This window comes from Pieris napi, chromosome 5, assembly GCF_905475465.1.
Source record: "Pieris napi chromosome 5, ilPieNapi1.2, whole genome shotgun sequence".
Classification (NCBI taxonomy): Eukaryota; Metazoa; Arthropoda; class Insecta; order Lepidoptera; family Pieridae; genus Pieris; species Pieris napi.
In genome coordinates, this window is record NC_062238.1 from 2,157,839 (window position 1) to 2,171,336 (window position 13,498).

Consider the following 13,498-nt stretch of genomic DNA (forward strand, 5'->3'; position numbering starts at 1 on the left):
TAATACATGATGTCTTACATTAAGACCGAGCGCGCTAACTAAGTAAACGAAGGGTCGTTCTACCCCTCGCTGGTACTTTATCGAATTGCTATAGCAAAAATATAAAGCATTTTACCTTTTATAACTACACTTTAGTCTGTACTTCTACTGGAGTCAAAATATTTCTCGCAATGTATTAACTAATCCCGTATAAAGACGAATAGTTTTGACCAACGTCAATGCATGCCTATAACTTAAGTTTAAAGGTTTGTGTTCATTGTAAAATACATCTTAATTCAAAGCAATAAATACGATATTACAATTCACGATAATTACGGTATGTTTCATATTATTAATTTCCTATTAAATTATGCTTAGCCCTTAAACGTAAACTATATCGAGATAGTGATTAATGTGTACTAAAAATACATTAAACACAGTTATAAGGCGATTATGAGGTGTTGAAGTTAGGTGGATGATTATGAACATTTTTAAATTTAACTATTGTCGCGCCAATTGTATGAATGTTTGCTCGGCACCCTCTGCTGTTGTGTGTTCCGCACCACCATCTGGTCTTTTGTCCCGACTCGCATTGTCTAAGGAACTTGTACCCTTGAAAAAATATCATTCGCGCCCCCCGTTCCGATGTCGTGAACACTGGACCTGTAAATTTACATAACTATAATACCGATACACTACTCAACATCAATATTAATATACCCTTTTTCATTAAAAATCTCTTCGATCGGTTAAAAATCATTTTTATACTAATAATTACACTTATGTATTTTACTTTCCATGATAATACCATATAGTCTACAACTTCAACTATAAATGGTGTAATCCGGGTAATTAGTTTTATTTTATATTAACCACTCGCGAACAACAATATGATATAAGCGTCTGGCTATACTCTCGGGGCGTAACTCCGACGATTTAGGAAAACGCCACGCTTATAAAACTAATTACTGACTGACCACATTGTACAGCCTTAGCTCTTAGTGCTTGTTCACGTTGGAAAGAGCGGGCGCGGCGGCGGGTGCGGGCGCGGAGAAGTACTTAGACCGCACGTGCGTTTCGTATGTGAACACTTGGATATTACGCCATATGTTTGATATTTCGTGACCGCGCCCGCGAGTCAACGTGAACAAGTACTTACCTAGAACACCCACAACATAGATTTGGAGTGTTGTATTTTTTACATACTTGCCACTTTTTGTTTTAGAAGACTGAAGAGCTGGTAACGTGGTCATAACATCTTAAGAGAGTTTATAAATCTGACCTTTGTACCTTTCGGCAAAATTATAAAAAATATCTCCATATTATCTTTAATTTATTACCACCTGTGGCAGCGTAGTTAACCATTGAAACACCATTGCGTTATGTAGTAAATGTTTTAAACAATATTGTATAAGTATAGGTATATTCTATAAACTTTTTGACAGTAAAAAAAATTCACGGGAATTGAAACAATTTAATCAAAGGATCTATATATCGCTCGTATCACAGTTCTTCCACAACTTTCGATTCTTATCTGATGCTGCGTCTGTAGTCTCTTCTGGTATGTTCAAAGGGGAGTGGTTGTGTATATTAATGCCCTTTATAATAGATCTTCCAAGTGTATAGATATTTGCTCTGCAGCCTTTATTATTGTGTGTCCCACAAAGCCATCTAGTCTTGTAACCCTGCTTACGTTGTCTTAGAAATTTATAACCTTGATAAGAGATCATTTCAGCTCCACGTTTTGTTATAGAAAATACCGCCCCTGTGAATATGAAATTGTTAAAATCTATATTTTAAACTACTGTGAGAAGTATGGAATGCATTTAATACTTCTCATTTCATTTGGTCCATAAGATTGCTTTTTTAAACGGAGGTAAAAAGCGATAACGCAGGTCTATTCTGAGGCTATTTAGAGCAGTAGCAAGATACTACCCCATATAAGCACCACAACCCAATAAGATTGATCCTCGGGGTTCGCCAAACCATGACCTGCGGTTCCAGGCTGCTCGGGAGTGAGTCCCCAGCCCCGAACCATCAGCCACTCTACGGTCTACCCCAGAGCTCTGCCTGAGTCGTTCAGCAGCACCATTAGAATGCTACATTATCCCTAAGTAACATAGGCTATACTCATTTCCAAAACTTTATCCAGAAAATTCAACCTTGCTAATTCGGGACAGTCCGCCGTGTGACATACTGAGACGTATAAACTACTAACTGTTATTTTTTTTATTCATGGACAGCAAATAAAAATAATATAAAATAGCCTTAATATTGTTATTATATTATTAAATTTATATTATTATCATGTTTAATACGACCTCCGAAGGAGTGAAGGTCTCCTCCAAATTCTTCTACTTGTCTCTCATCTTCGCTACTATTGTTTAATCTTTTCCGGCTTTCTGTTATATCATCCTCCCAGATTTCCGGTGGGAGACATCTCCGTTTTTTCTCCACTGGGCTATTTACATGTTACTTCACAAACGCGGGCAGTGTGTCACGTTATAATTACGCGATATTCCACTCGTAAGCACTCAAATATCAACAAAATGAACCATATACTATACTTCAACAGACTTGACTTTGTATGATATATATCTAACGAGATATTTATTTATTTATTAACACTTCGTTGAATACAGGAATATAATACAGTTGACATAATTAAATGATATGGATTGCTACTGGCCTTATCGCTTTCAAACGATCGCTTCCAGGCAACCAATGCGAGAAAAAAAAATAGATAAGGCAAGCTCGAGAAGTCTAAAAATGTATAAGACAATTATACAAAATGAATGGAACACAACAAAGCAATTAAAACATATGTAAACAGAGAACAGAACAACATTTAAAAAAGGCCACATGAAAAAGAAAAAGTGCACATGAATCACGCTAATTTTACATCAGTTAGTACAAAAGTTATATTAAATAAGTTAACAAAATGGAAAGGGCCTTTGTGTGAGAGCCAACAAAAGGGGTCTTACGATGAGTCGATAAAAATAGAGACAGCGGACAACAACTGGTTTCGGGTTGCCCAAACGAGATAAATCTGGTAATCGTTAGACATGATGTTCCCCATTACTAAAAGTATATAATACCGTTTATAATTGATACATTAAGCCTTCGATACAATAGTTCACCTCTCGTAAAGTTAATTTTCAAGATTTTTATGCTTATACATATATATATAAGTGAAAATGAAAATCCTTTAATTTTGTTCTGTTTCATTTCTGAGCTATTGACACCTTTGACATTTCAATTTATGCAAAATGTATATATTTTCCATTAATTCCAGAGTTTATTAAATTTTGGTATTAATCTGCATGAATATATTCCCCCCTCTTCGTAATCATATATTTCGGGGGTGGGTGAGTGTGACTACCTTTTAGAGACTCAGTGGCCGAAATCTTCATGTCTTTCGTCAGCTTCAAAGACGCGTTGCAATTCTTGTGTCTTTTAGTGCAATAAAATGTATATTTACTAAACTGACGATAGGTATATTCATTAATCATTAAAAACACATTGCCTCTACCGGTCGGGATCGTCTTGAAATCCAAATAGTTTTCTAAAAATAAACACAATATTTGAGTTTCCTAAGACCCAAAATCCAAATAGATACTATTTATTTACTTTCTGAGTTACAATAGTAAGTTCTAATCTAATACTTTAACAAGATGAACAAACGAAATCTGGTCAACAACTTTATTAAAACTAAAACAAAAAAATCATTGGTTTTTTTAACAAAATTACGCTAAATGGTATGTTTATTACTTTATTATTAATACAACGTTGGATTCAACTGAATTCTTAGGCACTATACCACCATGCAGTATAAAGCTATATTAGTTTTTCAGATCATGTGGATATTTAGATTTATTAACATAACACAATAAAAAAAATCTGTGGCGCTACAACCTCTTTAGATCTTGGCCTCAGATTTCTGAATCTGTTTCATGATAATTTTTAAATCTAATAGGCAAGTAGGTGATCAGCTTCCAATGCCTGACAAACGACGTCGACTTTTTGGGTCTAAGACATGTCGGTTTCCTCACGATGTTTTCCTTCACCGTTCGAGCAAATGTTAAATGCGCACAAAGAAAGAAAGTCCATTGTTGCACAGCCGGGGATCGAACTTCGACTTCAGGTATGAGAGTCTTACGCTGAAGCACTGCTCATTAACATAACACAGGTTCAAACAATCTTAAAATAACGATAAAAAATTAAATTCTTTATTAATAGAAAATAAGTTTCTATTTATTATTATTTATTATCACTATTCCGATGTAAGATATGAAATAAGAAAAATGCCTTCACTTTACAAATATATAAAATGTGCAAATTATGATTCTTTAAGCACAGTTCATTGTTGATTACATTAATTCCTTTCTTATAGGTTTCTTATAGTTGTTAGTCTGACATACACTAGATTTTAATCTGGTATCCGAATATATTCCCCTCCCTTCGTCAGAACATACTTCGGCGGTGGGTGTGTATGAATACCTTTTAGAGATTCAGTGGCCGAAATCTTCATATCTTTCGTAAGTTTTAACGACGCTTTGCAGTTATAATCTCTTTTAGAGCAATAAAAGGTGTATTTAGTAAATTGGCGATAGGTGTATTCATTAACCATTAATAAATAGTTGCCTTTACGGGTCGGTATCTTCTGGAAATCCAAACAGTCTTCTGAAAATAAAAAAAAATAAATTTCATATGCAAAATATGCGTTCAAAAGTATGTGTAACAAACACCAATGACAGTAGACCGTAACAGCCTACAGGATATGTTAACAAATCACAGACCGTGGCTGGAACGGTTCAGCGACATTATTAAATATCTGAAGGAGGCAAACAAAAACGAAAGAACGGATCTCGCAAGCAACCGCGCCCGGCTCGCCCATGAGTACAGCGAAAACAAACGGGAATGGGAAGCGGGAATAAATATAGTAAAGAATATTTCTTGACAGTATTTTTTTTTAACTTAAGCATAGTATTTATTTCGCTTACAGGTCAATATTTATAAATAAGATAATGAATCACTTTTCATTAAATTTATTAACTGGTAACGTTATAAGCGAAAGGTTACGTCTTCTGTGTGTGACACATGTCGTAAATTTTTGGATTTAAAACATGTCTGTTTCCTTTCGAGGCCTTTAAATTATGAAGGTTCTTAGGCACTATACCAGCGTGCATAATCTAATTATTAGCTTTTCAGATCACGAGGATATTAGGATTTATTACCATAAAGAGGTTCAGACAATCTTAGCATAACGATAAAAATATACTTCATTAATCATTATTTTATTAATACAAAATTATAATAAGTTTCAATTTATTATTATTTATTATCACTATTCCGATGAAAGATGTCAAATAAGAACAATTATTGTGTCCTTTACAATCCGTCTGTGCACAGCCGAAATTGAACTGACAACCTCAGGTCCGACAGTCGCACGCTAAACTGCATTACTCACATAACATAACATATACCACTGTTATTATTTTAGCAACCGAATATATTCCCCCTTCCTCGTCACAATATACTTTGGAGGTGGATGAGTATGACTTCCTTTTAGAGAATCAGTGGCCGAAATCTTCAAATCTTTCGTGAGCTTCAGCGACGCTTTGCAATCAAAATTTCTCTTAGAGCAATAAAAGGTGTATTTAGTAAATTGGCGATAGGTGTATTCATTAACCATTAATAAATAGTTGCCTTTACGGGTCGGTATCTTCTGGAAATCCAAACAGTCTTCTGAAAATAAAAAAAACTAAGTTAAATTTCATATACAAAATATGCGTTCAAAAATATGTCTAATAAATACCGATGACAGTAGACCGTAACGGCCTACAGGATATGTTAACATATCACAGACCGTGGCTGGAACGGTTCAGCTACATCATTAAATATCACAAGAAGGCAAACAAAAATGAAAGAACGGGTCTCGCAAGCAACCGCGCCCGGCTCGCCCATGAGTAGAGCGAAAACAAACGGTTAAAGGGAACGTTAGTCTTGGGAAGCGGGAATAAAACTTTTATTTATTGTATTATAAGTAACGTTCGCAAATAAAATTTTTCTTATTAAGATTGCAAGGATAGGATATATGGCGGCGCTACCACCACGCCTTAACACCGTTTAGTAGAACAATCCTTTTATTTGCAGCATAAACTTATTTAAAGAATTATCTATATTTACGTCTGATTTAATAGAAATATTTATTTAGGGGATATAAACGCGAATTTATTAGTTAACTGTTGATTAAGTAATAAGCAATCGTGATTTGAAATGTCAAACAATATTTTGGGTTGATATCCGTTAATACAATTTTAATTAAATTTGCCTACGTTATACAAAGAAACCTATGCTGTGTGTATTATTTTAATAAACATAGAATAACAACGTTTAATTATTAATTTAATTACGTAAAGTTAGGCACAGACGTGGTGATGCGTGGGGAACTATACAGTACAAGTATTAGAGAAAAATATTCACTTGTAATTTTGCAGAACTTTATTGACACCAATTATTTTATAGCATATTAAATTTCTAAGGTTTTCTTACATTTACCACAATATAGGATATACATGATATGAAAAAGAAGACTCTTTTATTCGTGAAATGCTATTAACGAGCCAGCCTTGCTGAAGTAGAGCTGGAGTTCTTGGTAACAGGTAAGGTTAGCATTACCGAATTTAACTGCAATATTATATCGATAATGACAAAAGCATTTTTATGTATTTAAAACGAAAGCAAAAAAAGCTTTCAAGAAAATTTATTTTAATGCCGCTACAGATTATGTTAAATACTATTATTATCATTAATAATTTTAGCCACGCGAAGCTATCGTTAACAGTAAAGATCCAAACTACGAAGTTAGACTTAGAAATACACTTTATAGTCCAGTCAGTCAAGACAATTAATTCATTATAATTCCAAAAGTTTTCAAATTTTGATGTAAGGTCGGGAGTGGTATTAAAACAAACTATAAAATTTTGCAACCTGCTCTGCAGTCCGGAACATTATTAAAAATGCAATAAATGATAATTTGCTCAGTTCTTGAGACCAAAATTCCAAAAGTTCTGCAAAGTTGGAGTGGTGTTAAATATATTATTTTACATCACGTGTCAAATTTGCAACCAATTTAAGTGTACGGAACATTTTTTGTTATTAAAAATTAATGTTTTTCTTAATTAAACTGAAGGAAAACGTTCCAAAAGTTCTGAAAATTTGACAGATATATCGAAAATAAAATAAATAACAAAAAATGTTCCGTAAACTTAGGTTGGTTGCAAATTTTATACGTGATATGAAATATTATATCGAAAACTTCCCCAAGTTTGCAGAACTTTTTGAATTTTTTTCACGACCATACAGCAAAAATTAATTTAATTGCAATTTTAACAATGTTCCGGACTGCGGACAAGGTTGCAAAATGAGATTTATTGTCGTCCCAATGTACGATTCACTTGACCGAAGTTTGAAAACTTTTGGAATTATTATCAAATTTTCGATTTCGAATGTCTATAATGACTGGTCTATTATATTACTTAAGATATTTGACTAATTTTGACTTTCCGTATACAGGAATTAATTAAGTTAGTATATAAGATTAATATATAGTATAATTAATATAATTGAATATAATAAAGTTGAAAATCTACTCAGGATGTACCTTCACCAATTGCCCCGATGGAGTCAACATATACTCAGGGGGTGGGTGGGTATGTGTGCCTATTATAGACTTAGTCGCCGAAACTTTCATATCTTTCGTGAGCCTCAACCGCACCTTGCAATTAGAGTTTCTTTTAGAGCAGTAGTACACGTATCTACTAAACCTATTGAAGGTGTATTCATTAACCATAATCATATGTTTTCCAGTCGGGGTTGGTATCAGCTTGAAGTCCAAATAGTCACCTACAAGATAAAAATATATGAAATATCTATCTCAAGATAAAATCATCTACCACTACTTTGAATTTGAAACGCATATTTCAGAATTCAGTATTACTAACATGCAGTATTTATATTCTATAGTATTTCTAAGTAATTCAATATTCTAAGTGCTAATTATTCTAAAGGAACAGAATAAAAATATATAAACGAAGTTTGAGAAAGGTTTTTGAAGAGTTCGTAAATAAAATACTGTTTTTATTGTTATTGTAATAATTTTATATATTAACCTATGGTGTTGATAATTATAAAGCTAATAATAAAACAATTTTTTCCCGGATGGAAGTTATGTATTTACAATTATTTTTCATAATTTTAAATTTAACCGACGTTTCGCGTGCTTTACAGCGTGCGTGCTCACGGTGACCAATTATAAAGCTACTATATAGAAAATTTGCGTCAATCTATCTAATAGATATAGAAAGTATGTCTAGTGGAATAGAATACAAATTATTTGATAATGATATGCAAAACCTTTGATTCCTTATTATAATGTATTAACCGGACATCGAGGTGATACGGATGGAATTTTGTATTCTGCCTTGACGTCCCATTATGAAACTCAATGATCCTTCTTTTTTTTTTTTTTTTTTATATAATAGGGGGGCAAACGAGCTTGCGGGACGACCAAAAAGGGTAGTCCACGCAGCCCATAGACACCCATTTTAGTGGGTGCGTTGCCGGCCTTTGAGGGAGGAGTAGGCTCGTTTTTTAAAAAACTCTAACCAACCTCAGAGTCGTCCATTAGGGCTTAACGCATTTACCAAATTTAAATAAAATGCATGAAATAGAAAGCTAAAAAAGGGTTTTCTCTTCCCTAGGATCCCTTAATTCAACTGATCACTATTTTATTCTAAAAAAAAAAATAGGCAATAAGCATAAACTGCAATCCTTCATACCAAAGTTATTTAATCACAGGTTTGTATGTAACGAGTACAAATTTTATCATATCTTAATATAATCCCCATTTGCAGTGACCATATACCTAGGAGGCGGATGGTTATGGCAGTATATATTTGAATTTTTCATTATAATTTTCATACTGTTCGAAACCTTCACTCGCGCTTTGCATCCAGCGTGCCTCTTCGAACAGTAATAAGCGTTTTTATGCGTTTCGGCATATGTGTATTCATTCACCATTAACAAATTTTTTCCAGCACGAGTTGGTATCATTTTGTAGTCGATTGCATCTAAAAAATAATATTAATAAGTTTATTTGCCTTTTCACAAATTTGCATTTTACAAGTTAACGCAATAAAAATAAAAACAAGTGACAGTCGCAAAAAATTATCGTCGTCAAACCAAAATGCGATATAAATTAACATTATGCAACTCAAACCATTACAATCAGTATTCAAATATGCATGTATTAAATCAAATCAAAATCATTTATTAATTTACGTAACACAATACACTTATGAACATCAAAAAGCAATACATATTCAATGCTAAATGCTTCTAATTTTACATTTACTTTCTCAAATCAAGGGCGTAGAACAGAAGAGCAGAACTGGCAATAAACTCTCCGCCACTCTTTTGCCTTGTTTTACCTTAACGTATTAACGTCTGACCTCTCACAAGTGTTTTAGTGCCGTATTCAATCTTTAGTGGCCGGAGACCCAAGCTGAACGTGACCTCATTTGCAGTGTTATAGTATCGATACTTACATTTTACCTATAAGTAAAGTAATATCTATCTAGTAAGTAGTAATATCTGATATTACTACTAACTGTTCCATGGGTTCGAACATGAGGTCGTAGCATAAAACATGAACGTACAATTTGTTTCTGTTACCAAAATTATTACATTATAATCATCGTGAAAATTCGTTGTTAAAATAACATTTTATTATTGTACACAGCAATAATTTTAGTCTGTTATAACATAGTCGATAAAGACGCTTTAGCTTTTTTAATCTTTCTATAATATCCATTCGCTGATACGGCATACTTCGGAGGTATGACATTCCAAGGAAGACTCTTCGGTCAAGATCTTCTGTTCTCTAGTCAGTTTAACATGCGCTTTTCATCCCATTGGTCTCTTGGTCCAATGGTAAATAGGAGCACGATATCGCTTTAAATAAGTGTAGCCATCAATCATGGAAAGATACTGTACTAATCGTCTTGGGATAAATGTAATATCTAAAAAGGACGGCTGGGTTAAATTGTATACGTCAGATAATACTATGAGTTAAAATAGCAATAATAATTCAATAGAACAAGGCGCTACAACCACGGACTCAGAATTTTGTTTCCGTCAATTTGTGTATTCATTTTGATTAGTGCGAGTGCAAGTGTTTAGTAATTGACGATGATTAGTGCAGGTGTGTAGTGCAAGTAGTATCCAATTATTGTTTAGTGGCTCTGTTAAGTAAATTCAGTTGTCATATTGTTTTGCAGGCACGCTGCGAGTGAGGGGGAAGGGAGGGCGCACGCGACATCACTACTCGCAAAAAAATAGAACACGCTTCTAATCACTTTACTACGCAGCCAACTAATCACCTGCAATCATCTGTCGCTATCCACACTGGTTTTCTCCTAATCACTAATCACTAGCACTAATCACTAATCAAAGTGAATACAGGCCTTTAAGCACACAGCTTTCTTCACTTTTTCCTTGACTGCACGAGTTTGTGCAAGATGCAGCCTCAGCATGCGCCTCAGACTTGAGTGTTGAGAATTGCTGATATTTGAGTCGAGATCAATGTCAATAAATATTATACAAGTACACATGACTGAGGTAAATTTTCATTATTTATGTCATATCGCTGGATACATTACAAACAGCGGCATCTTTATGTCCATATCTTTTGATATTAAAGACTACAAGGCTTAGTTATCAAATTATAAAAAACGCGGACGTCAGTTACATACAATAATTTATTATTATTAAGATTTTTAAGGATTCATTTGTTATCAAGAGCATACGTTTATTTTCTAAGAAATCCTATGAGCTAATTTTTAAATAATCTCCGTTTTCAGTCACTATACAGGCAGGCCAAAAAGTCGTGAATCAAACGCAACTAGGGGATAGATGAGGTCATCAGATGCAAAAAATTGTTATACGGGAGGTCCCTAAGCTCTCGCTTTATTTTGCGTTTTTATAAGAAAATTGACTATTTTTACAAAATCTTTATTAAAATGCGAAAAAATCTACATCCTGTATCTTTTTCATAATATCCACTAGATTGGTACTGGTATTGGTATTTTTTCCTTGTTACATATAGCATCAATATGCTAGTGACAGTAATTAGTTGAGTTTAAGAACAGCCTCTATAAAGCAATTAAAGCTAAAACAAAATAAAAATTAACAATTTTTTGAAGTACGGAGGTGACTCTCTGGTCTCACGCAAGGTAAGACCCAAGATCCATGTACCACTAACAATACGAATTTGGTGCTAACCAAACTCAGAGTCGTTCATTAGGGCTTAACGCTTTAACTAGATTTAAATAATATGCATGTAATGGAAAGCTAACAAAGGGTTTTCACTTCCCTATGATCATTTAATTCAACTGATCACTATTTCAGTTTAGCTACACTCATAAATTAATCAACAATTAGATTTATTTAACAAAATTAATGAAGCCATAAGCATAAACTCCAACTCTCCATACCAAAGTTACTTAAACATACGTTTGTATGTAACCAGTACAAATTTTATTCTACCTTAACATAATTCCCATTTGCAGTGACTATATACCTAGGAGGCGGATGGTTATGGCAGTATATATCTGAATTTCCCATTATAATTTTCATACTTTTCGTAAGCTTCACTCGCGCTTTGCATCCAGCGTGCTTCTTAGAACAATAATAGGCGTATTTATACATTTCGGCATATGTGTATCCATTCACCATTAACAAATTTTTCCCAGTACGTGTTGGTATCATTTTATAGTCGATTGCATCTAAAATTTAATATATATAATAAATTTACACAATAAAATTAAAATAATAATTATAACTTGCTGGTAAGTGACAGTCGCAATTCTAATCGTCGTCAACCCAAACATTTACTAACTGAAACCGATACAAAAAAACTTCTTTGGCAAAGCAATTTTTGAGTCTTGTTCATATTTATACAAATCTAAAACTTTACATTAACTATACTTAGACGGAGGGAAAAAGGAAGATATGTTAGGAATCTAATGAATTTAATTGTCATTTAAATATTAAAATTGTCTAAAATTAATTTAATATTATTTATAGCGTTTCATCCGTAAAAAATTTACCCTCATGCGCCTAAAGAAGTTTCACTTCAAAAAATATATATTACACTTATAATAGAATTCAAATCATGGTATGGGACAATAATAATTAACTTGCATTCCCTTAACTTATGACCTTGACAACTGTGAAAAAGCTTCTTACATATACTCTCAGTCCTCAAATAAAGAGCGTAGAACGGACGTAAACAATATCCTTTTAATTTGATCAAGTAATTTGTTTAATTATACGTTTCTGATCTCACTTTCTTAGTACAAAACTCAGTGGTCAAATATATGTCGGAAAAGCATTCTTTCCGTCAGCATCATGATTGCGGGCTTTACAGGCGTTTCCACTATTTTAACTTACATTGAATAACTTTGTAATAACAATGAACAAAGTCCAAACATCAAGTTCTGAACAGACCTTACTTTAACATACATAACTTTAAGCTCCATCAAGCTGGAACCCGCTTTAGAAAAAACTTGATTTTTCTAAATTTACTTTTATCTACAAACGATGCTAGTGAATGTAGTATACTTTATTTTTTTGTAGTATCATTAATTGCGCCGAAAAAATAATTAATACCGCGCAAAGCAGGAAATATTACAAATAATTCAATAAAAAACTTTGAATCGGGTGCTAAATTGTTTGTAGTTTATTGTAGTGACAAAAAAATTTTTTTTTTACCCCACTTTATTAAAAACTACGGAATAAATGCTAAAATAACGGAACTATGCAAAAAAAAAGACACCGACTCAAAAACTATAAACGATGCTCATAAATGTAGTATACTTTATTTTTTTGTAGTATCATTAATTGCGCCGAAAAAATAATTAATACCGCGCAAAGCAGGAAATATTACAAATAATTCAATAAAAAACTTTGAAACGGGTGCTAAATTGTTTGTAGTTTATTGTAGTGACAAAAAAAAATTTTTTTTACCCCACTTTATTAAAAACTACGGAATAAATGCTAAAATAACGGAACTATGCAAAAAAAAAGACACCGACTCAAAAACTATAAACGATGCTCATAAATGTAGTATACTTTATTTTTTTGTAGTATCATTAATTGCGTCGAAAAAATAATTAATACCGCGCAAAGCAGGAAATATTACAAATAATTCAATAAAAAACTTTGAAACGGGAAAAAATTTAGCACCCGTAAAAGTAAATTTAGAAAAATCAAGTTTTTTCTAAAGCGGGTTCCAGCTTGATGGAGCTATAACTTTAGGACCAAAATTGTGGGTCATCTTTTATAAAATTCTGCGAAAGCAACTGGCAGTATCGATAAAGCGCCTGGACCTCTCTCCAGTCTGCTCTTATTAACAAGTCTTACAATAAAAAATAAAAAAAAGAAATCAAACAAA

General features: G+C 33.1%; 1 protein-coding gene across 17 annotated transcripts in view; it reads right to left on the reverse strand.

Moving 5' to 3' along the window:
* The window catches only part of LOC125049347 (protein tramtrack, beta isoform), a 357,718-nt gene that overhangs the window by 192,503 nt on the left and 151,717 nt on the right, over positions 1 to 13,498 (reverse strand). The window contains exons 5-6 of one of the 17 annotated variants that reach the window (XR_007116991.1): positions 7,517 to 7,887; positions 6,461 to 6,870 (exon numbers count right to left, since the gene is read on the reverse strand). The exons of 15 other annotated variants lie outside the window; for them this stretch is intronic. Coding sequence is in view for 1 of the 2 variants with exons in the window: in XM_047648539.1 (XP_047504495.1) it covers positions 5,474 to 5,727 (254 nt within the window). In the remaining variant the exon portion in view is untranslated. Of the gene's footprint in view, positions 1 to 5,260; positions 5,728 to 6,460; positions 6,871 to 7,516; positions 7,888 to 13,498 lie in introns of those variants that run through there. One more of the 17 variants, XM_047648539.1, reaches the window with a different exon arrangement.